This window comes from Hevea brasiliensis, unplaced genomic scaffold (assembly GCF_030052815.1).
Source record: "Hevea brasiliensis isolate MT/VB/25A 57/8 unplaced genomic scaffold, ASM3005281v1 Scaf121, whole genome shotgun sequence".
Taxonomy (NCBI): Eukaryota; Viridiplantae; Streptophyta; class Magnoliopsida; order Malpighiales; family Euphorbiaceae; genus Hevea; species Hevea brasiliensis.
Window position 1 is genome coordinate 85,645 of NW_026614610.1, and position 26,068 is coordinate 111,712.

At 31.2% G+C, this 26,068-nt stretch overlaps 1 protein-coding gene and 1 pseudogene across 1 annotated transcript; both read left to right on the forward strand.

Annotated features, from left to right (window-relative positions):
• The first annotated feature begins 6,079 nt into the window (after positions 1–6,079).
• On the forward strand, positions 6,080–17,054 carry LOC110655048 (uncharacterized; annotated as a pseudogene).
• A 3,915-nt stretch (positions 17,055–20,969) lies between these two features.
• On the forward strand, positions 20,970–25,501 carry LOC131176469 (G-type lectin S-receptor-like serine/threonine-protein kinase At1g11410). Its single transcript, XM_058141522.1, has 3 exons — positions 20,970–21,273; positions 21,459–21,595; positions 25,445–25,501. The coding sequence occupies exons 1-3, from the start codon at positions 20,970–20,972 to the stop codon at positions 25,499–25,501; spliced, it is 498 nt and encodes a 165-aa protein (XP_057997505.1).
• The last annotated feature ends 567 nt before the right edge of the window (positions 25,502–26,068 follow it).

Consider the following 26,068-nt stretch of genomic DNA (forward strand, 5'->3'; position numbering starts at 1 on the left):
ATCAAAAAATCCATAAATTTAGTGTAGAAATTTTAATTTTGGGTTAATTGGGGCTTAAATTAGAACTTTGAGTTAATTTGACAAAAGGTTAAAAATTGAGTAAATTAAATATCCCCAATAAATTTAGGGTTGAAATTAAACATTTAACCATTTTGATTTTGGTTAATTGATAAGTCTCCTGTGGAACTATGGATAGACCTTATGGTACCAGATTTCAAGATATCTATATCAGGAATTTCTAGAGCAATAAAAATCTTAAAGCAAAATTGTTTTCTTTGGAGATTAGAGGAGGATAAATTTTGACAACTGTCCCTGAACTTATCTAGTTGTAATATTACAGTATCTCATTTTAAAAATGTAACATAAAACCCATTCACTTTCAAATTTTGCACAGTAAAAATTCCTCTAATCTCGATTTACTAGTTTTTTAGTTAGACGTTGACCTGGACAGTTCCAGCATGGAGTTTAGTCAATATTTCTCTTTTCTCTCTCAAGCCATGTGTAAATTGAGTCATTTTTCATGTGTAAAGAGAATAATTTTACACTTTGTATAAGAGAGAAGAGAGAAAAGCAGGTTAACCTCAAAAATATCCTCCTGTGGCCTGTAAAAATATTGAACAGAAGTGAGCGTTCGACTCAGAGAGTAAAATATCAATTTTAACCATAATCTCTATAACTATCTAAAACTAATGCACCCTGTGGAGTGAAATGCAACATCAGCAATATTTTCACATCATAACAACAAAAAGGTAATTTGGAGCACTCACACACCCAGTAATATCAATCATAATATATATGGGAGCTGATCCCCTATACAGCTCTCTTAAATCCAACCTGCGCCAGCGAAGAACTCAAGCCGGACTTTCGCTTAATAAACTAAATCGGGGCCCCAGCGAAGAACTCAAGCCGTGACTAACCCGAAGGACCGGGTCCCAGCGAAGATCTCAAGCCGTAACTACCCGTCCTATCGATAGCCAACACCACATCACACGCACGCCAACGCACGCACACTGCTCCAAATTATCACAACAACATCCATGGCACTTTAACAGTTGTGAATGCAATATAAAACGTGCCTAGAGTTTAACTACATAGATATATACATATAAGTGATGCATGGGCATGCTTGAACATATAATAATAGTGAAATTACAATTAAAATTAATATTTTACTCACAGACTTGACAGCGATCACTGTGGCGGCTGGGCAGAGGAAGAAGGCTATCCCGGCTCACCTGACAATTTTTATTACAATCATTTAATAAATTTGACTCAATACAAACTTAAGAAAAGACCAAATACGTCCTAAGTCGTGCCGAAAATCCGGCAGAGTCTCTCCTATACCTAGGACCTACCCAACCTGCAAAAGGGCTCAAAATGCACTTCTATATTCACAAATCATACACTCACAACTCAATCACATCACACAGCCCCTCCTGGGCCCATCCAAACAGTCCTCAATCACAATATGTAAATTTACAGTTTAGTCCTTATAATTGATCATTTTTGCAAAAACTGCCCAAATAAGCTCTAAAAATTCTAAAACTTTGCCCCGCGGTCCTTAGCAATATTACTAGCCTATTGCAAAAAGAATCATAATTTTCTGAGCTACCACGAATATTTTATGGATTTTTAATCCCATCTAAGCACTAGAAAATTACGAAAAAGCAAGGTTCGGGTTTACCTTTGCCGATTCCGACTCCGGGGACGCGCTCGGGACGTCTGACAATGATGGGGTAGCCAAAACCTCGATCCAATTCGGAGACTTTTTCGCCAGAGTTTGCATTCGCCTGAAATTCTGCACTGTAACAACCGCTTAATTTCCACGAATTGAAGATACCTACACGAAGCCCACAACACGGGGGTTAGTACATAAATTTTTTGGAATTTTCTAAGCTCATTTAATGCTCGGAAAAACACTGCGAAGTTCCGTGGGACCCACCGAAAATAAGTGTCAGAAAATTTTGAAATTTATATCCCCACGAAGCTCTCGACGAGTGGAGCGCTCTGGTACTCTCGGTTTTCTCATGGGGTTTACGGTTTGTGAGAAATCTAGCCCAAAAGTCAAAATTGGCTAAAACTTTCCGAGCAAAAATTGGACAAACCGCTGGATAGATTTCGGTGTTCTTGGTGTCTATGGAAAGCTCTCGACGAGTAGATGGATTTAGATACAAGATCCGGCTCGATTGGTGGCCGGATCGGCCGAATTTTGAAGAAGGCCGCGCGCGGCTGCGCGCGTCGCGCGCGCTGCGCGCTTTTTCCGCGTTCAGTGCGCGCAGTGGGTGGGTGGGGGTGGAGGTGAGGTGGCGGTGAGGGGGGGCGGGCGGGGCGGAGAGAGGAGGAGGAGAGGAGAGAGAGAAGAGAAGGAGAGGGAGGGAGAGGGATGAAAAGAAGACGAAAAGAGAAGTCGATCGATCGATTCGATTCGGATCCGGAATACTCCGGCAAATTGGTGGCCGGACGGCGAAAATTGGCGAAAGACGGCCGCGCGCGGTTGGCGCGCCGCGTCGCGCCGTGCCGTTTTTTTCCTGTCAGTGCGTGTGAGGAGGTGGTGGGTGGGGGAGGAGTGCTGGGAGGGGCTGGGGAGGTGCAGCGGCGGAGCCGGGAGGAGGGAGAGAGGAGGAGGAGAGAGAGGAAGAAGAAGAGGAGGGGACGGACACGCAAGAAGTCCGGAAGATTCGGGCCCGAGCCGCAAATTTTGAATTTTTACTCTACCTTGGGACCGAAAACGAGGTCTAAAAATTCCGAAAAAATTTCAAAAAACTCAGAAAAATTCGCAGACTCTAAATATATTTTTAGTTTTGCCACGTGATCTTTAAATTAATTTTTAAAAATCATCAAAGTTTTATATTTTCGGGAAATCAAACCCGATTTCGAAAATCTGAAAAATTCTAAATAATTTCCTAAAATTCAAATAAAATAAAATATCAATAATTACCTAAAAATAATAAATTTAAAAATTAGGGGTGTTACAATAAATACCTAATACATAAAATTCGAGTTTAACCTAATTTCATTGCGGGTATTATTCTTTAAATCTGAATCTAATTAAACACTATCCCATTTGTTATATTAAGTTTCGATTGAGTTGAATATCTGTACAAACCCAATTCATTGCTATTTTATGGATGACTAGAGGAAAAGACTGCAAAAACAACTCGTGAGAATCCATATTGTTCCTATTATCTTCAATGGCTGAAATTTTTCTATGTGGAATTGGTGATACATATTTTCATGGAAGAAGAAATTCCTCAACAAGACTTTTGCATTTATTCTCTTTGCGATTGGTAAACAAAGCATAAAGGAAAATTACAATATTAGATAATTCGTAAAAAAAATATATATATATTTTCGAATATTTAATTTTGTTCGACTAAAACGAAGTTGGATGGATACAACCTAAAATTCAAAAATAAAACCTATTTGAATGCTGATGACATAACATTGGCCAGGAAAAAGAAAAGCAAGCTAATCCCATCTGAACAGAATTAATTAAAAAAAAAAATTCTTTCAAATTGTAGTTGTCATCATTTGCCACTAGAAATTGATTTCAACTGAACCGTTCAATCAACGTTGTTGACATAATTGGCCTCCAATCTACTGAAGACACCTATATTAAGTCAATTTCCAAGTGGGTTTCCTATTGAAATCAGGAAATTAATGCTCGGTTCCTTTTATGAAAAATATTATTTTAAGAAATATTTTTTAATATTTAGAGTATTTAAAAAATAAATTAATAAAAAATATTTTTTATTAAAACTTAAATAAATATCATTAATAATAAAAAAATATTTATATTTTCTACATGTAAATTATTTTTTACCAAATAAATGAAATCTAAATGTAATAAAATGAAAGTTAAGTGAATAAATTACTACTAATTTTATGATCATAAAAAAATTAATATAAAATTCAGTTATGATTACAAAAATTTACCCAAATTTTTTAACTTATTTTTCCCATCATTCTTAGGTAGAGTGCTCTTTAAAAAAAGCTATTGTTCCCTGTAACAATCCCTAACAACATGACCCCAACGAAGATATAAAATTTCATTGACAACCTTTCAAATATCACATATTCTATCAATTAGCTTTATACAGAGACATTAGAATCATTTCTAAAGTTATTAGATTCACATTTTATATATCAAATATCTATTACTCTAATTTATTATATAAATAATTAATTAAATATAAAATAAACATTTTTGTAATAATATGATGTGGATTGCGTTTTTTAATTGTTTTTTTTCCTCCAGCAATGTTTGTATGATGCAAAAACTTGTTATGAAAATACTAGGGTAAACTATAATTTAATAACTGAGGTTTAACAAAACTTATAATTTAATCTTTATATTTTTAAAACTAAATAATTTAGTCTCTAACATTTGATAAAACTTACAATTTAGTCTCCACTATTAGAATTTTAGTTAAGTTATTATTAATTCTTGCAAAAATGACCAAAATATTCTTAACTCTATTTACAATTTGAAAATAATTTAATTTTTAAAATTTTACTTTCATAATAATTTTTGTCCATATTCATATTTTTTTTCTTTTTTTATGTAAAAAAATATAATATAATATATAAAAATACTATAAATTGATATATATATATATATATTAAAATAATAATTACATAAATAGAATTTTACAAATTATAAGGGCTTATTTATAAATAGTTATAATATTTAAGGATATTTGTAAAATATGTGGATAATTTTGTAATTAATCAAAATTTTAAGGTCCTTAAAGTAATTAATTCATATTTTAATAATTTAAACTTAAAATTTTTTAATTTTATGGGACTCACATTTTAAAAATACAAAGACTAATTATCAATAAAAAAAAATTAAAAGACCAAATTATTAAAAAAATTTTAGGAACTAAATTATTTTAAGATTAAAAATAAAAATAAGGGTATTTTTGTTATTTTTGTTAAATTAACCGTAATTTAATGGGATTATAGCAATAAGAACTAAACTGTAGGTTTTGTCAAATTTCAGCACTAAATTACTTATTTTTAAAAATATAAAAACTAAGTTATAAATTTTTTCAAATCTTAGAAACTAAATCATAATTTACCCAAAATACTAATTTAACTGAGGTTTTCTAATATACTCTATTTTAACAAATTATTTTAATTTCATAACATATTGATAAATTTTTTTAATAATGAATCCAAATTTTTTGTATTTTAATTTTTTTTAACCCTTCAAATATTATGAAAAAAATTATTATTTCCTTTTATAATGTAACATCATATAATATATATATATATATATATATATATATATATATATATATATATATATATATATATATATATAATTATTCAATAAAAATGACAAGAGAATTATTATTCAAAAAAATGACTAGAAAATTTATAACTTGAGTGATAAGTTCATCTGGTTAGAATTTTATTGGTTTAATATTATATTTTTATATAAATATACTTAATAATAATATTTAAACTTTAAATATTTTTTATATAAAACTTAGAAAGATAATTGAAATATATGCATATATAATCTAATAAATATTGTTTCAAAAAAAATAATCTAATAAATATTAAAATATTGATTTTAAAAATTAAAAATTAATTAATCAAACATATTTATTTATATTAATAAGCTTTATATTTAATTAATTTGTATTTAGTTAACATATATTTAATTATTTTTTTAATAATCCAATATGTGGAGAAATTATTCCATGTACATGCGCTCATTGTAATGAGACAAAACGTGAAATCCACCGTAATGGAAGAGCCTCAGCACAGATAATCTTTTCTTGGAAAATCTCTCCTCCTTTCTTTTTAATTTATCGAAATAGAATACAATCTAATATTATTTTTTATATATACTATTTTTTAAATAAATAAAATTTTTATATATTATTTTTTAAAATAAATAAAATTCAAATATTTTATAAAGTTAATTTTCTGAAAAATTATTAATAAAAATATTTTTATATAAATTATTAATTAAAAAATATAAAATTAAACAGATTTCGTATTTCTTATTTAATAGGAGAAGTGAGATAACTTTATTTTTATAATATTAGTTTGGTAATATTGGCTTACTTCCACCCCTTTTAAATAAAATATAGAAGAGGAGAGGGAGCTCCTCTCATTGCGTTTGCTTCGTTGGGTTTCATGGAACGCAGTCCAAATATTCGATAAAATGTCACAATGAGTAGGGATTCTGCTGTAGGGTTTAATGGACCTCGTCCATTCTCTTCCTCCGTTGTTTTTGGCTTGCATGCTCATTTTCCTCCACGTTAGTGCATTTGGTTCAATGGACACGTTTCTTCAGTCTGCAATGTTCAAAAGTAGGCTACTATTGTCAATGTTCGTTGTGAAGAAGACAAGAAATATAGTTAAAAAAAATCTCAGTTTACTTGTCAAAAGTCTTAGCTCCTTGTGGACTTTTCTAGGTTAAAAATATGACCACATCCCACATAAGTTTCCCTTCAATGAAGATTACAGAACCAGTATGGATTTTCGAAAGTTGTTCCTGCATTCTTCTCTTCTAGTCCTCCATTTCGCATTTTCTTCTTCCAGAGACACCATAACTATAAACCAAACCATTCATGATGGTGACTTTCTGATCTCTAGAGAAAATAATTTTGCATTAGGATTCTTTAGCCCCGGAAGTTCCAGGTTTAGATATCTTGGAATCTGGTACCGTAAAGTCCGAGAGCAAACTGTAGTGTGGGTAGCAAATAGGGATGATCCAATCAATGGTTCCTCGGGAGTTCTATCAATTGACCAATATGGAAATCTCGTTCTCCATAGCTACCATAACTTGAAGGTTCCTGTATGGTCTACAAATGTCTCAGTGGAGGCTACAGATACTTGTGTTGTAGCTCCGCTCTTGGATACAGGAAATTTGGTTTTGTTCGACGATAGAAGTAAAAGTACCGTGTGGGAAAGCTTTGATCATCCTACGGATACTATGCTGCCAGGAATGAAACTTGGGTTGGACCGAAGGACAGGCACGAACCGGTTCCTGATATCTTGGAGATCAGCAGCTGACCCCGGAACTGGAAACTTCTCACTTCAGATCAACCCAAAAGGATCACCACAGGTCTTTATCTATTGGGGTACAAAATATATTTGGCGAGGCTCTCCTTGGCCCTTGAAAAGTTATGCATATATAGCCAATGTTAGTTTTGTCAACAATCAAAATGAGACATATGCGGCATACTCTGTTTCTGATGCTTCCCTTATCCTAAGGTTAATGTTGGACTATTCAGGACTTCTTAAGAAAATAATTTGGCAAGAAAAAGATGGCAAATGGAATGACTTCCAGTCGACGCCAAGATCTCCATGTGATCCATATGGGCATTGTGGTACCTATGGAATATGTGATCGTGACTTTCTTAGTCGAAGATTTGAATGTGATTGTTTACTGGGGTATGAACCCAAGTCCCCAAGGGACTGGCATATTCTAAAAGATGCATCAGGCGGGTGTGTTAGGAAGCGGCTTGAGTCTACCTCATTATGTGGCCATGGGGAAGGATTTGTGAAAGTGGCAAATGTTAAAGTACCTGACACTTCAGCAGCAGTTTGGGTAAGCATGAATATGAGTCCAAGGGACTGTGAAAGGAATTGCAGGAGGAATTGTTCATGCTCTGCATATGCAAGCATAGATATTGCTGGGAAGGAGACTGGCTGTTTGACATGGTATAGCGAATTGATGGACACTGCACACAATAGGGAAGAGGGATATGATATTTATGTTCGTGTTGATGCAATTGAATTAGGTAATGTATTTTTGCCTTCGACAAATTTTGAACAAAACCAATGTGTATAATCAGGTGACAAATTGGATAATCAGCGTCGCATGAATCGTTTGTGCTTATGTTCTATCATTATACCTTGCCTTTTAACTTCCTTTTCTTTTCCTCTTTGATGGAACAATGATAAATTCTTTTCCCTACTCACACAGCTGAAATTGCCGAAAAATGGAATGGTTTTCTTAAAAGGAAGGATATGTTAGCGATTTTAGTAGTATCTGTTGTTTCAGCTTGGTTTGTCATCATCTTGTTTACATATTTGTGGCTCAAGAAGAAGAAGAAGAAAAGGGGTAAGAAACATGATTTTGTATGATGTTTTGTGCCTATCTATGTATATTCATACCTTTGATTTGAGTAAGCATTAAGCATTCTGGTTTCATCATTTTGATGGCAGTGAGGAACAAATGGACCAAAAGGTGGCTTGATACAATTGGCACAGTGGAAAATCAAGTCGAAGGTAGCATGAGTCATCCAGAGATTGCTTTTTTCAATCTGAGCACTATACTTGCTGCAACTAACAGTTTCTCTCCAGCTAACAAACTAGGGCAAGGTGGTTTTGGTGTGGTTTATAAGGTGCATATATATAACTTATGTGCAAATGTCTAAAACTATGTACATGTGCTTGTCTTCGTCTCTAGTTGTTGTGAGATTCTAAATGTGAAAACATGACTGTAGGGTAAATTGTCTAATGGAAAGGAAGTTGCTGTGAAAAGACTTTCAAAAGATTCGGGGCAAGGAATAGATGAATTTAAAAATGAAGTTTTACTGATTGCAAAACTTCAACATCAGAATTTGGTGAAACTCATAGGATGCTGTATTCAGGGAGAGGAACCGATGCTAGTTTATGAATACATGCCAAACAAAAGCTTGGACTCCTTTCTTTTCAGTAAGTCCTGTGTATATTCTACTTTATTTAGCATTGTATTCCACAAGTTGTCTAATTCCATTTGGTTCAACAATATGAGTGATGGACATTGAATGCATAAATTGGCACTGATTCAATTGGAAATCTTTTGTTAGATGAAACAAGAAGGTCAATCTTGGATTGGAGAAAACGCTTTGATATTATCGTTGGGATTGCTCGTGGAATCTTATATATTCACCGAGATTCTAGGTTGAAAATTATCCATAGAGATCTAAAAACTAGCAATATCCTATTGGATGAAGAAATGAATCCAAAAATTTCAGATTTTGGCCTAGCTAGAATCTTCAAAGGCGACCGAACTCATGAGAAGACAAACAGAATAGTTGGAACATTGTAAGTATACCTACAAACTCAGCAGCTAGACACACAGAACCACTGCTAAGAATACCTTTGTATCTTACATTAAGTTGAAAGGAGCATTATAACTATTTTTTTTTTTCTATCTGTTTTTCATATGCAGTTGGTACATGTCTCCAGAATATGTGGTATTTGGAAAGTTTTCAACGAAATCTGATGTCTTTAGTTTTGGCATCATATTATTAGAGATTATTACAGGAAAAAGGAACAATAGCTTTTATCAAGAGGATTTTTACCCAAGCATGATAGGAAAAGTAAGTTAAAAAGATATGGGTAAATTATATTAATCATCATTGAATTTTACATTGATTTTCTTTGTGGTCATAAAACTAGAACTTGTTGCAATTTAGTAACTGAAATTCGATTTTGTTGCAATTAGTTTCGACTTGATGGGAAACCACGAGAAATCGACATGGCATTCAATTTGGGGCTGGTTTTGTAAGGCTTCTTCAATTTGATTTTTGATTTAGACCTCATTTTTAGTATCTATCTTGACTTGTATATCATCTTAGATGTCCAATGAAATTCTTACCAAAATCACCACTGTCAAGTCAGCATGCACTAGTTGAAAAAAATAATAATAAAACTAGTGATCAAATTATGAAAAGTTGAATTTTTATGACCACAATAAAGAAATCCTTGTAAAATTCAGTGAGCATAAAAATATTTTACCCTTGAAGATACTTATAGTAACTAATTATTTTCCGAATTGTAATAATTTGTTTATGGGTTCATCTAATGATGAGATGTTATAGATATGGCATTTATGGAGAGAAGAGAGAGCATGGGAGATGGTTGATTCATCACTAAAGCATTCTTGTTCTCCTGATGAAGTATTGAGATGCATCCAAATTGGGCTCTTATGCTTGCAAGAAGATATAATGGAAAGACCGACCATGTCAGCTGTCGTTCTAATGTTAAATAGCGAAATTAGTCTTCCTTCTCCTAAGCAACCTGCATTCACTTTCAAAAAGTCTAGTATTATTAGTTCTAGCTCATTAGAACCAAAAGAAAGATTTTGTTCTGTGGATGAGGAGACAATTACTGAGGTTGTATGTCGTTGAATATCTCTCTCATCAATTACATAAATTTTTAGTATAGAAATTCAAAATATGCTTCTTCTGATATATATATATATATATATATATATATATATATATATATATATATATATATATATATATAGACTTAATCCGTTATGAAATTGAATCCAAAACACAAATATACGTAAAATTTATATAATTTATCTGTATAAATATTATAAAGTTAGTCCTTAAAAAGGAATATAAAAAATTGTCGAGTTGCACTTTTTTTAGAGGGTGTGAGAGTCTGTTTTCATTACATGTGACATTATACTATAAATTATTGAAAGCCCTTAAAGTTATATGTCATTCAAATGTTTTTTTATTATAATTAGTACATTTTTAATTCATTTAAATAATAAATTAATTAAATTATTGTACTTATAAAAGGAGTTTTGAAATTCGAGCATTAATTTTATGTGAAAATTACTAAAAATGCCAAGGGCTTGATAGTGTCAAGGGCTGCTGAAAATGAGCCACTAAAGCGATGGGACAGGATGATTACGTGAACATAAATGAACGGTATGTCTTTTTATTTTAGTTAAATTAATTAATTAATTTTTATATTTTGAAAAATAAAGTTATTTTGTTTCTTTATTTTTATGAATTAATTAATTAGTGTTTATATTTTAATGAGAAATAAAAATTTTTTTATAGTGAAGAATAAATTTAAATTTATATTTTTCTAAAATCATTTAAGTATAATTTCATTCAAGTTCTTGTCACATTTTTTATGTTTTTTCTATTGAAAATTAATTTTTATAAATTATCGCCTTAATTACTTGGAAATCTATATCAACTAATACTTTACTAAGTATTATTTTCCAATAGAGAAAATAAAAAATAAAGCACAGAGAATTAAATAAAAATACAAGAATAATTTTTAAAAATTGTAAATTTAAATTTAGTTTTCATGCAAAAATATTTTTATTTTTAATCTAGGAATATGTTTTTTAAATATAAGAACTAATTAGTTTTACTAAAATAGAATACTAAAAAGTTGTTTGGCTGGATTAAAATTTATTTAAGTAACAAAAAAATTAATAAAAGAACTAAATAGTTTGATAAAATATCGACTAAATAATATATTTTTTAAAATATAAAAACTAAATAATTAATTTTATTAAAATATAAGAGTTAAATATTAATTTTCTTTAAATAGGAAAGCCAATTTAAGTGCATTTTTTAATTATTTTTTTTCCTCCAGCAATGTTTGTATGGTGCAAAAACTTGTTATGAAAATACTAGGGTAAACTATAATTTAATAACTGAGGTTTGAAAAAAATACTATAAATTGATATATATATATATATATATATATATATATATATATATATATATATATATATATATATATATATTAAAATAATAATTACATAAATAGAATTTTACAAATTATAAGGGCTTATTTTAAATAGTTATAATATTTAAGGATTTTTGTAAAATATGTGGATAATTTTGTAATAATCAAAATTTTAAGGTCCTTAAAGTAATTAATTCATATTTTAATAATTTAAACTTAAAATTTTTTAATTTTATGGGACTCACATTTTAAAAATATAAGGACTAAATTATCAATAAAAAAATTTAAAAGACTAAATTATTAAAAAAAATTTAGGAACTAAATTATTTTAAGATTAAAAATAAAAATAAAGGTATTTTGGTTATTTTTGTTAAATTAACAGTAATTTAATGGGATTATAACAATAAGAACTAAATTGTAGATTTTGTCAAATTTCAGCACTAAATTACTTATTTTTAAAAATATAAAAATTAAGTTATAAATTTTTTCAAATCTTAAAACTAAATCATAATTTACCCAAAATACTAATTTAATTGAGGTTTTCTAATATACTCTATTTTAACAAATTATTTTAATTTCATAACATATTGATAAATTTTTTTAATAATGAATCCAAATTTTTTGTATTTTAATTTTTTTTAACCCTTCAAATATTATGAAAAAAATTATTATTTCCTTTTATAATGTAACATCATATAATATATATATATATATATATATATATATATATATATATATATATATATTATTCAATAGAAATGACAAGAGAATTATTATTTAAAGAAATGACTAGAAAATTTATAGCTTGAGTGATAAGTTCAAGCGGTTAGAATTTTATTGGTTTAATATTATATTTTTATATAAATATACTTAATAATAATATTTAAAATATAAATATTTTTTATATAAAACTTAGAAAGATAATTGAAATATATGCATATATAATCTAATAAATATTGTTTCAAAAAAAATAATCTAATAAATATTAAAATATTGATTTTAAAAATTAAAAATTAATTAATCAAACATATTTATTTATATTAATAAGCTTTATATTTAATTAATTTGTATTTAGTTAACATATATTTAATTATTTTTTTAATAATCCAATATGTGGAGAAATTATTCCATGTACATGCGTTCATTATAATGAGACAAAACGTGAAATCCACCGTAATAGAAGAGCCTCAGCATCTCCTCCTTTCTTTTTAATTTATCTAAGTAGAATACAATCTAATTTAAATAAAATTTTTATATATTATTTTTTAAAATAAATAAAATTCAAATATTTTATAAAGTTTTAATTTTCTGAAAAATTATTAATAAAAATATTTTTATATAAATTATTAATTAAAAAATATAAAATTAAACAGATTTCGTATTTCTTATTTAATAGGAGAAGTGAGATAACTTTATTTTTATAATATTAGTGGAATTGGAAATTCCACCTCTTTTAAATAAAATATGGAAGAGGAGAGGGAGCTCCTCTCATTGCGTTTGCTTCGTTGGGTTTCATGGAACGCAGTCCAAATATTCGATAAAATGTCACAATGAGTAGGGATTCTGCTGTAGGGTTTAATGGACCTCGTCCATTCTCTTCCTCCGTTGTTTTTGGCTTGCAAGCTCATTTTCCTCCACGTTAGTGCATTTGGTTCAATGGACACGTTTCTTCAGTCTGCAATGTTCAAAAGTAGGCTACTATTGTCAATGTTCATTGTGAAGAAGACAAGAAATATAGTTAAAAAAAATCTCAGTTTACTTGTCAAAAGTCTTAGCTCCTTGTGGACTTTTCTAGGTTAAAAATATGACCACATCCCACATAAGTTTCACTTCAATGAAGATTACAGAACCAGTATGGATTTTCGAAAGTTGTTCCTGCATTCTTCTCTTCTAGTCCTCCATTTCGCATTTTCTTCTTCCAGAGACACCATAACTATAAACCAAACCATTCATGATGGTGACTTTCTGATCTCTAGAGAAAATAAGTTTGCATTAGGATTCTTTAGCCCCAAAAGTTCCAGGTTTAGATATCTTGGAATCTGGTACCATAAAGTCCGAGAGCAAACTGTGGTGTGGGCAGCAAATAGGGATGATCCAATCAATGGTTCCTCGGGAGTTCTATCAATTGACCAATATGGAAATCTCGTTCTCCGTAGCTACCATAGCCAGAAGGTTCCTGTATGGTCTACAAATGTCTCAGTTGAGGTTGCAGATACTTGTGTTACAGCTCAGCTCTTGGATACAGGAAATTTGGTTTTGTTCCACGATAGAAGTAAAAGTACTGTGTGGGAAAGCTTTGATCATCCTACGGATACTATACTGCCAGGAATGAAACTTGGATTGAACCAAAGGACAGGCATGAACCGGTTCCCGATATGTTGCAAATCAGCAGATGACCCTGGAACTGGAAACTTTTCACTTCGGATCAACCCAAAAGGATCACCACAGGTCTTTATCTATTGGGGTATAAAATATATTTGGCGAGGCTTTCCTTGGCCCTTGAAAAGTTATACAGATATATCCAATGTTAGTTTTGTCAACAATCAAAATGAGACATATATGACCTACTCTGTTTCTGATGCTTCTGTTATCCTAAGGGTAATGTTGGACTATTCAGGACTAGTTAAGAATCTAATTTGGCATGAAAAAGATGGCAAATGGAATGAATTCTGGTCGGTACCAAAATCTCCGTGTGGTCCATATGGGCGTTGTGGTACCTATGGAATATGTGATCCTCACTTTTTTAGTCGAAGATTTGAATGTGATTGTTTACCGGGGTATGAACCCAAGTGCCCAAGGGAATGGAATATTCTAAAAGATGCATCAGGCGGGTGTGTCAGGAGCGGCTAGAGTCTACCTCATTATGTAGCCATGGAGACGGATTTGTGAAAGTGGCAAATGTTAAAGTACCTGACACTTCAGCAGCAGTTTGGGTGAGCACGAATATGAGTCCAAGGGACTGTGAAAAGAATTGCATGAGGAATTGTTCATGCTCTGCATATGCAAGCATAGATATTGCTGAGAAGGAGACTGGCTGTTTGACATGGTATGGCAAATTAATGGACACTGTACATAATAGGGAAGAGGGATATGATATTTATGTTCGTGTTGATGCAATTGAATTAGGTAATGTATTTTTGCCTTTGCCAAATTTTGAACAAAACTAATGTGTATAATCGGGTGAAAAAATTGGATAATCTGCCCTGCATGAATTGTCTGTGCTTATGTTCTATCATTATGCCTTGCCTTTTAACTTGCATTTCTTTTCCACTTTGATGGAACAATAATAAATTCTTTTCCCTTCTCACACAGCTGAAATCGCCCAAAAATGGAATGGTTTTCTTAAAAGGAAGGATATGTTAGCGATTTTAGTAGTATCTGTTGTTTCAGCTTGGTTTGTCGTCATCTTATTTGCATATTTGTGGCTCAAGAAGAAGAAGAAAAGGGGTAAGAAACAAGATTTTGCATGATGTTTTGTGCCTTTATGTGTATATTCATACCTCTGATTTGAGTAAGCATTAAGCATTCTGGTTTCATCTTTTTGATGGCAGTGAGGAACAAATGGAACAAAAGATGGCTTGATACAATTGGCAGCGCATACTACAACGAAACTTCAGTGGAAAATCAAGTCGAAGGTAGCATGAGTCATCCAGAGATTGCATTTTTCAATCTCAGCACCATACTTGCTGCAACTGACAGTTTCTCTCCAGCTAACAAACTAGGGCAAGGTGGTTTTGGCGTGGTTTATAAGGTACATATTTGTAACTTCTGTGCAAATGTCTCAACTATGTACGTGTGCTCATCTTCATCTCCAGTTGTTGTTGTGAGATTCTAAATGTCAAAATATGAATGCAGGGTAAATTGTTTAATGGAAAGGAAGTTGCTGTGAAAAGACTTTCAAAAGATTCAGGGCAAGGAATAGATGAATTTAAAAATGAAGTTTTGTTGATTGCAAAACTTCAACATCAGAATCTGGTGAAACTCATAGGGTGCTGCATTCAGGGAGAGGAACCGATGCTAGTCTATGAATACATGCCAAACAAAAGTTTGGACTCCTTTCTTTTTGGTAAGTTCTGTGTATGTCCAACTTTATTTATCATTGTATTCCAGAAGTTGTCTGATTCCATCTGTTTCAACAATATGATTGATGGACATAAAATGCATAAATTGGCACTGATTCAAATGGGAATCTTTTGTTAGATGAAACAAGAAGGTCATTCTTGGATTGAAGAAAACGCTTTGATATTATCGTTGGGATTGCTCGTGGAATCTTATATATTCACCAAGATTCTAGGTTGAGAATTATCCATAGAGATCTAAAAGCTAGCAATATTCTATTGGATGGAGAAATGAATCCAAAAATTTCAGATTTTGGCCTAGCTAGAATCTTCAAAGGCGACCAAACTCATGAAAAGACAAACAAAATAGTTGGAACATTGTAAGTATACCTACACACCCAGCAGCTAGACACAAAGAAGCACCGCTAAGAATGCCTTTCTTTCTTACATTAAGTAATTTGAAAGGAGCATCATAACTATTTTTTTGTGTTTTTCATATGCAGTGGGTACATGTCTCCAGAATATGTGGTATTTGGAAAGTTTTCGATGAAATCTGATGTCTTTAGTTTTGGGATCATATTATTAGAGATCATTACAGGAAAAAAGAACAATGGCTTTTGTCAAGAGGATTTTTACCCAAGCATGATAGGAAAAGTAAGTTAAAAAATATGCGTAAATTATTGTAATCATCATTGAATTTTGCATTGATTTTCTTTGTGGTCATAAAACTTGAACTTGTCGCAATTTAGTCACTGAAATTCGATTTTGTTACAATTAGTTTCCTGATTTCAATGGGAAACCCACCGCAAATCTGACATGATATTCAATTTGGGGCTATTTTTGTATTGCTTCTTCAATTTGATTTTTGATCTAGATCTCATTTTTAGTATTATAATATCTTAACTTGTATATCATGTTAGATTTTCAACGAAATTCATACCAAAATCACCACGATCAAATTAGAGTGCACTAGTTGCAACCAAAAAAGAAAAAAAAAATTAAAACTAGTGATCAAATTATGACAAGTTGAATTTTTATGACCACAATAAAAATCAATGTAAAATTCTGTGGGCATAAAAATATTTTGCCCTTGAAGATGCTTTTAGTACCTAATTATCTTCTGAATTTTAATAATTTGTTTATGAGTTCATCTAATGTATGAGATGTTATAGATATGGCATTTATGGAGAGAAGACAGAACATGGGAGATAGTTGATTCGTCACTAAAGGATTCTTGCTCTCCTGAAGTATTGAGATGCATCCAAATTGGGCTCTTATGCGTGCAAGAAGATGCAATGGAAAGGCCGGCCATGTCAACTGTTGTTCTAATGTTAAATAGTGAAATTAGTCTTCCTTCTCTTAAGCAACCTGCATTCCCTCTCAGAAAGTCTAGTATTATTAGTTCTAGCTCATTAGAACCAAAAGAAAGATTTTGTTCTGTGGATGAGGAAACAATTACTGAGGTTGTATGTCGCTGAATATATCTCCCATCAATTACATAAAATTTTAATATAGAGATCCATAATATGCTTCTTCTATTATTGAAATTTTTTTTTTGTTTAGAGTTAGTTCATTTTGAATTTAGATTTAAAACACAAATATATGAAAAATTTATATAATTTATTTGTATAAATATTATAAAGCTGAGTCGTGAAGAAAGGAATATTAAAATTTGTCAAATGGCACTTTTTGGAGATGGTGCAAGAGTTTGTTTTTATTACATGTGGTATATTCCAAATTTTTTACATGTTTTAGAGTTATTTACTGAGCTATGACCATTTGTAATGCTAATATAAATTATTAGAAGCTCTTGAGTTATATTTCATTTAAATATTTTTTTATTATTATTAGTGTATTTTTAATTCGTTTAAATAATGAATGAACTAATTTAATTTTATTGTAATTATAAAATAAAATTTGAAATTCAAGCATAAATTGGATATTTTTTTTTTTCATTATACATATAAATTAAGTTTCATCCGTTGTTCTCTAAAGATGATTCTTTTTTAAGAAAGATAAAATTCAAACTTACAATAAAAATCAAAAGATAAGAAATGTAATGCTATATTTTTTAGTATATTTCTCGTAAAAATATGTGTTTCAATTATTTTATGTATGATAAAAATATTGAATCTCTAAATGATTTCAATTGCTTGGCTTTTTACCCATTATTTTTTTTATGTACACTTCACTATTATTTAACATTTAACAATTATTATTTTCTTGTGTGAAACAAGTAGGTGGAATTAATTAAGGCACTTGGAAAACTATAAAGATCGTTAAAGAGATATATAAAAAAAAAAAAATAGTGCTATATTTATTTATTATATTTCTCATAAATATATGCAAGAATTCCAGAAGTTAAATTTGCTTCCAGAACTCCAATTTTTATTCTATTTAAATTATTTATGTTTTAGGTATGATTTATATTTTTAATTTAACAAGTAAGGTGATTTGAAAGATTAATTTCATCCATTATCCCTTAACTTTGAGGATTATTTTGTCATCGTCCCTTAACTTTAATTTATATAATAAAAATATTTAAATTTTAAATTAATATACTATATATTAATTTTATTCTTTGCTATAACTTTAAATGCTTATATATTTATATAAAAATGGCTACAAATTTGTAACAAATAAAACATATTGAATGAGATTATAATTTCATATCTGCAAATTTTTTTATTCAATTAAGTTAAATAATTTTGCAATTATGTTAAGGATATTTTTTTCATTATTATTATTATTATTATTATTATTATTATTATTATTATTATTATTATTATTATTTAAAACAATTAAAAAAATAAATCAATAGAAGTAAGATTCAATGTTTAAGGTTTTTTATTATAATAAATTAAATAATTTTTAATGAATTAATAATACTTATAAAATTAAAATTATAGAATTACAATATTAAGAATTATATATTAAAATAATATTAAAATTTTAATTTATATTAAATTATTATAATATCAGAAATTGAACTTAGTAAGAGATTAACGAAGGATTATCTGCTACTAAAAGTTATTAGCGACGACAATACTGTATTGATCATCATTGCTAAAAGTATTAGTGACATAAATTTTGTAGCTAAAAGTTATTAGCAACGAAGTTACCTGAATTAGCAAAAGAGTTTTGTCACTAACATATATTATTGCTGACAAATCATTTGTCTGTTACAAAATCTACGTTTATGGTTTTTCTATAAATAATAAAAATAATGAAGAGTATTTTGCAAATTTGTAATGTCCCCCTTTCCTCTTTTATATATCATATATATTGGCCACAAATCATTTATTTATTGCTATAAATATGTTTCATAGCAAATTTTTGTTTCCTTCTTGAGTTAGAAAGTTAAAGAAGAACAATTATTGTCAGAAGAAGCATATCATACATCTCCATACTAAAAATTTATGCAATTGATGAGAGATATATTCATGGATTTCTTTTGCAAATCTTTCAATTTTCATTTTGCAACAATAATCAAGTAAGGAATAGTGGCATAGAACACAACAATAGTGGCATCGAGTAAAGGAACATTAATTGGTTGACTTAAGTCTCTAACCCTTTGCTTGGATTGAGAAAATGGAAAGAAAAGAGAAGAAAAATAATTTCATTTCTTTCAAATTGTAGTTGTCATCATTTGCCACTAGAAATTGATTTCAACTGAACCGTTCAATCAACGTTGTTGACATAATTGGCCTCCAATCTACTGAAGACACCTATATTACGTCAATTTCCAAGTGGGTTTCCTATTGAAATCAGGAAATTAATGCTCGATTCCTTTTATGAAAAATATTATTTTAAGAAATATTTTTTAATATTTAGAGTATTTAAAAAATAAATTAATAAAATTTTTTTTTTATTAAAACTTAAATAAATATCATTAATAATAAAAAAATATTTATATTTTCTACATGTAAATTATTTTTTACCAAATAAATGAAATCTAAATGTAATAAAATGAAATTTAAGTGAATAAATTACTACTAATTTTATGATCATAAAAAAAATCAATATAAAATTCAGTTATGATTACAAAAATTTACCCCAAATTTTTAACTTATTTTTCCCATCATTCTTAGGTAGAATGCTCTTTAAAAAAAGTTATTGTTCCCTATAACAATCTCTAATAATATGATCCCAATGAAGATATAAAATTTCATTGACAACCTTTCAAATATCACATATTCTACCAATTAGCTTTATACAGAGACATTAGAATCATTTCTAAAGTTATTATACATAATTGCATTTTAAAAATAATATTTCATATTAGATTCACATTTTATATATCAAATATCTATTACTCTAATTTATTATATAAATAATTAATTAATTATAAAATAAATATTTTTGTAATAATATGATGTGGGATAACTTTTTTCTATAAGTCTTAGCTCCTTGTGGACTTTTCTAGGTTAAAAATATGACCACATCCCACATAAGTTTCACTTCAATGAAGATTACAGAACCAGTATGGATTTTCAAAAGTTGTTCCTGCATTCTTCTCTTCTAGTCCTCCATTTCGCATTTTCTTCTTCCAAAGACACCATAACTATGAACCAAACCATTCATGATGGTGACTTTCTGATCTCTAGAGAAAATAATTTTGCATTAGGATTCTTTAGCCCCGGAAGTTCCAGGTTTAGATATCTTGGAATCTGCACCGTAAAGTCGAGAGCAAACTGTAGTGTGGGTAGCAAATAGGGATGATCCAATCTATGGTTCCTCGGGAGTTCTATCAATTGACCAACATGGAAATCTCGTTCTCCATAGCTACCATAACTTGAAGGTTCCTGTATGGTCTACAAATGTCTCAAGGAGGCTACAGATACTTGTGTTGTAGCTCAGCTCTTGGATACAGGAAATTTGGTTTTGTTCGACGATAGAAGTAAAAGTACTGTGTGGGAAAGCTTTGATCATCCTACGGATACTATGCTGCCAGAATGAAACTTGGGTTGGACCAAGGACAGGCATGAACCGGTTCCTGATATCTTGGAGATCAGCAGGTGACCCCGAACTGGAAACTTCTCACTTCAGATCAACCCAAAAGGATCACCACAGGCCTTTATCTACTGGGGTACAAAATATATTTGGCGAGGCTGTCCTTGGCCCTTGAAAAGTTATACAGATATATCCAATGTTAGTTTTGTCAACAATCAAAATGAGACATATATGACCTACTCTGTTTCTGATGCTTCGTTATCCTAAGGGTAATGTTGGACTATTCAGGACTAGTTAAGAATCTAATTTGGCATGAAAAAGATGGCAAATGGAATGAATTCTGGTCGGTACCAAAATCTCCGTGTGATCCATATGGGCGTTGTGGTACCTATGGAATATGTGATCCGCACTTTTTTAGTCGAAGATTTGAATGTGATTGTTTACCGGGGTATGAACCCAAGTCCCCAAGGGAATGGAATATTCTAAAAGATGCATCAGTGTGTGTCGAAGCGGCTAGAGTCTACCTTATTATGTGGCCATGGAGACGGATTTGTGAAAGTGGCGAATGTTAAAGTATCTGACACTTCAGCAGCAGTTTGGGCGAGCACGAATATGAGTCCAAGGGACTGTGAAAAGAATTGCATGAGGAATTGTTCATGCTCTGCATATGCAAGCATAGATATTGCTGGGAAGGAGACTGGCTGTTTGACATGGTATGGCAAATTGATGGACACTGTGCACAATGGGGAAGAGGGATATGATATTTATGTTCGTGTTGATGCAGTCGAATTAGGTAATGTATTTTTGCCTTCGACAAATTTTGAACAAAACCAATGTGTATAATCAGGTGACAAATTGGATAATCAGCGTTGCATGAATTGTTTGTGCTTATGTTCTATCATTATACCTTGCCTTTTAACTTCCTTTTCTTTTCCTCTTTGATGGAACAATGATAAATTCTTTTCCCTACTCACACAGCTGAAATTGCCGAAAAATGGAATGGTTTTCTTAAAAGGAAGGATATGTTAGCCGTTTTAGTAATATCTGTTGTTTCAGCTTGGTTTGTCATCATCTTGTTTACATATTTGTGGCTCAATGATGCATCCCAACCGCAAGTGCACGGGTCGTACAAGTAGTATAGAAAAATATCGATCCCACGAGGAGTTGTGTTAATGATTGAATTTTCGATATAAAAGTTGACTAAATTGAAGTATTCATGAAATTAAAATAATGAATTAATGGGTAATGGAGTACGAAATCTAAATGTGCAAATTTAATATTCTATTCAACAATGTATTAATTAAACTAAAATTGCATCAAATTGAAATAAGCAAGTTCAAATATGGCAATATTTAAAATGGCAAATGATTAAATTCGATTAGAAATTAACAATGGTAAAAAGGCGATTCCGGAGTTCGGGATTTTATATTCGAGCTATTTTGGGATTTTAAATTGGTTATCCAATCTTGTGAAACTAAATGGTTTTAAGGAGATTAATTCTTAAATCCTTTGAATTCCCTTTCGAGTGAGACAAAGAGTGCCTTAATCAATCTAATCCTACTTTCGTGGACTTAGAATTAATTAAGACCCATTAAGTTCTTTAATTAATCTGTGAATCCTCTTAATCCTTAGCCTATTTCTAGGTCTAAGTTAATTAAGTCCAATTTCTTGATTATCTATCACAAGGCCTTCTCCTTTCGGTGCTTCAACCATGGATTAAGAACATCACTTAATGGGATCCTACACTAAGCATGTCATTACATACAAGAAATGAATAAAACTCATTAAGACCACAAAATATGGATTACCCAATCAAAATCCACAAAATATCTCAAATATTACAACCCTTACTCCAGAATCAAAAGTAAACTACTCACTATCCATAATGCTTACAAGATATGATGAGTTTAAATGGAAATAAAGCTTTAATCTAAGCTAAGAAGTAAGGAATTAAACACTAGAAATGTAGGAAAGTGTAAAGAAAGAAAGAAATCTGCAAATCTTGGTTGAAAATGGTGTGGAAGGTGAAAATAACTCCTCAAATTCTGCTCAGCCCCCTCTCCTTTTCTTCTTTGCTCCTTGTCTCTTTCTAAAATGGGAAAATGAGACTATATATAGCATTTTTCTGACATGGAGCCCTAAAATAGTATGTTCTAGGAGGAATTATTTGAGGGAATCTCCCGCCACCATTAATGAACTCTTCAAGGATCGCATAAGTGGATCGCATAAGTTATGCAATCCCTTATGCGCTTACTGGATCTGGGTCACTTATGCGGTCGCATGACTTGGTGCATAGGTTATGCACAATTTCGTGAATGTGCATAAGGGAAGCGAGAATGTGCATAAGCTATGCAGTCTCCTTATGCACATTTCGGCTGGTTCTGGAACAGTGATCTTTCTCCTTATGCAGATCTGCATAGCTTATGCGGCAAGTTATGCACAGTTTGGTCAATGCATATTTCAGCTCGAAAACTTGTTTTTGACATCTTTTTGCTGTAGAAGACACTCCTCAATGGCAAAATTCTCTTTAGTCCTTCAAAAACACCATTTTTCCTACAAAACAAAGTAAAAATTACAAATTAATGCAAAATTGACAACTATGAAAAACTAACTAATTAACTAATGAAATTAGCTAAAAATGACTAATAATCAAATAAAAAGGGTTATAAAATTAGACCTAAATGACTATGCAAAATGTATGCATCAAATACCCCCAAACTCAAGCTTTTGCTTGTCCTCAAGCAAACTTTAGAATGTGGTGCAAAGTTTTTAGGGGTGCCTTATCCAAAGAGTTATGAAAATTACCAATTGAAGTAACTTAACACACCTTTAGCCATACCAACAATCCATATACTCATCCTTCAAAATGCAAAGAATCTAATGCTTATCCAAGCTTTCACCGCTTAGCCATCAAGTCAATTATCATTCAAAATCCCCAAACCAACCAATCAAAAGAGAGAGTCATGCTCAAAAGGAATTCTAGAACAACCAATAGTCAAAGTGTCTCTATATAGAATGATGGAATTAAATGAATGAATGGATAATTTTCCAATCCCATAGGCAAATTCCCTACTCCTATCTCCACTAATGTGGCAAGTACTATCAAGAGATCAAAGGTCTTTTTATGGATGTAATGGGGCCATGGGATTCAAAAAGAGGCTAAGAAGAAAAAAAAATGGGTAAAAAGTATTCAAAGCATGAGAATATGTTGCAATTTTGAAACATAAGGTACACTTTATTATATCTTTTTCTCTCTTTTTTTTTACATAGGAGAAAGAAATACACAATGAGGATTGCCAAGTGCTAGCATATTTTACAAGACACATAGAATGGAGGGACATTTTGATACTTTAGACTTGTATTTTGCATTTTCTTTTGATGCTTGTCCCTAAAAATGCCACCCCCAAACTCATTTCTTTTAATACTTTGGGTGGATTTCTTTCATTTTGAATGGCAATAGTGAAAAGCACATATACTAGCACTTTTACAAGATGACAAGCACTTCTTCTCCCTTTTATTGTATTTTTTTTTCTTTTCTTTTCTTTTTCTCTTTTTTTTTTTTATGTACCTAATATTGTAAATAATTATTCTCATGAAAAGGGTTGTAGTGTTTGGTTCATTGGCTAGGTAGCAATAAGGGATTCAAGAAAAATTAGGGATAAAAAGGCTCAAAAGGGGTTTGCAAGGGTCAATTTTAATTAGGAAAAAGGCCAAAGGTTTAAAATGAGGAGGTTTAAATCAAAGAATGCCTAATCATCTCTCTTTCAAGTATAAGCTGGTATTTCACTTGAAAGGTTTAGAAAATTTGTTTTAGGATTGGTGAGACATCATTTAACTACCTTATATCCAATAACTCCCTCTAAACTCTTCCATCTCCAAATGACTAGTTGGGTGGCTTTTTGGCTAAGAAGATATAGGCAAGGGATAGACACTTCAAAACCTTGCACCTTTTAGGAACTTTCAATCCACAAACCCAACTAAAAGGTGAGTCAAATCACTCTCATAGGCACATTTTCAATACTCAAGGGATTTGGCAAAAGATTTTAATGCATGGTGCATGATTCCTAAAATGAGTAATGCATGAACTAAATGGAAGGAGTCTATTTGTATGCAATTTGTACAATTTCTAAGTGATGTATAATGTGTGTGTAAATGTGTAATGAATATGTATGTATGGATGTATATGTAAAATATTTACAATATATGTAAATGAAATGGAATGAGATGCTCCTATACTCAAAATGTGAAAAATAAAGCTAAAAATCAAAATATGCACCCCCAAACTCAAAATTAGACATTGTCCTCAATGTCGCAAGCAGCAGATAACCAAAACTCAAAGCAAATAATATTGACCAGGAATTGTAAAAATTAAGAGCAAAAAGAAAGAGTTACCTGGTATGAGAATTCAAGATAAAGGGATGCATAAGAAGCTGCACAGGTTATGCAGAGTTAAGTGCTGTCCAGAGCATGTGCATAGGTAAGGTGCATAAGCCATGCGGTGCTGCATAAGAGGCAATATATGTTGCATAGGCTATGCAGGACAGTGGCATAAGGGGAATACAACCTGTGCAATTCTGCAGAAGTAGCAGAAAGAGTTGCACAGGCTATGCAAAAGTTCTGCATGAGGAAATTCATAGCTGTGCAGTGTATACAAAAGCTGCTGCATGGGAATTGGCAAGAGGAAATGTACAACCAGCAGTAGAAGTATTGAAATATAGACAGAGTATGGGCAAATATGTACAAAAAGGCAATAAGTGCAATAAAAATCAAAGAAGACTAATGTAATAGCTATCTAATAAAACCTCAAAAGAAACAGAATTTAAAATAAACTAATTCAGAACAAACAAACATAATCCAAAACAAACTATAAATGTTTGAACATATTTACAAAGAAAAGGTCCTACAAGATTGAACAAAAGTAAAATAAACACTAATCTATGTCTATTGTTTTTCCTTTGTCCAAGGATGTGGCTATGCTTAGGTCGCCACTACCGTCGAAAAGATGGTGCTGGAGGAGGTGATGGAGGTGGGGGTGGCATGCCCAAAAAGATCATGAGTTGCTTCACCATCTCCTTCAGTTCTTTTTGTTTGTCCCTGGTTTCCATGACAAGGTCAAATAGCTGATCATGACGATCCTTTAGTGTATCAAGACCACTGTCAAGCTTCCTATCCACAAAGAATATATCATCACTAAGCCTTTCAAGATAGGTGAATAAGGCTTTAGTGTTGAATGCAGGAGGTGCTGTGGATGAGGAAGGTTCATCTGTAGGAGGTATGGGCAGAGGTAGCCGGAATGTCCCGTAGGCCGAGGGGTGGGGTAGGTGTAGTAGGGTGCCGTGGGACCGATGGGAAAGGTTGGGTTCGTTGTGCAATAGGCTCGCCGCCGCAGGTGGCCAGTATCAAAATATGATAAATGGAACCCTGTTTTGGTTAAGTGTGCAGTATCAAAATATAAAGTGTCCTCAAGTGCTGGGATTGAGTGCTCTGGAGGATTAAAACCAAAATGCTTGGCTATGACAGTGATAAGCCCACCCAAAACAATATCACCTATGGATTTGGGGGCAATGTGCAAAGACATGTTCACAAAA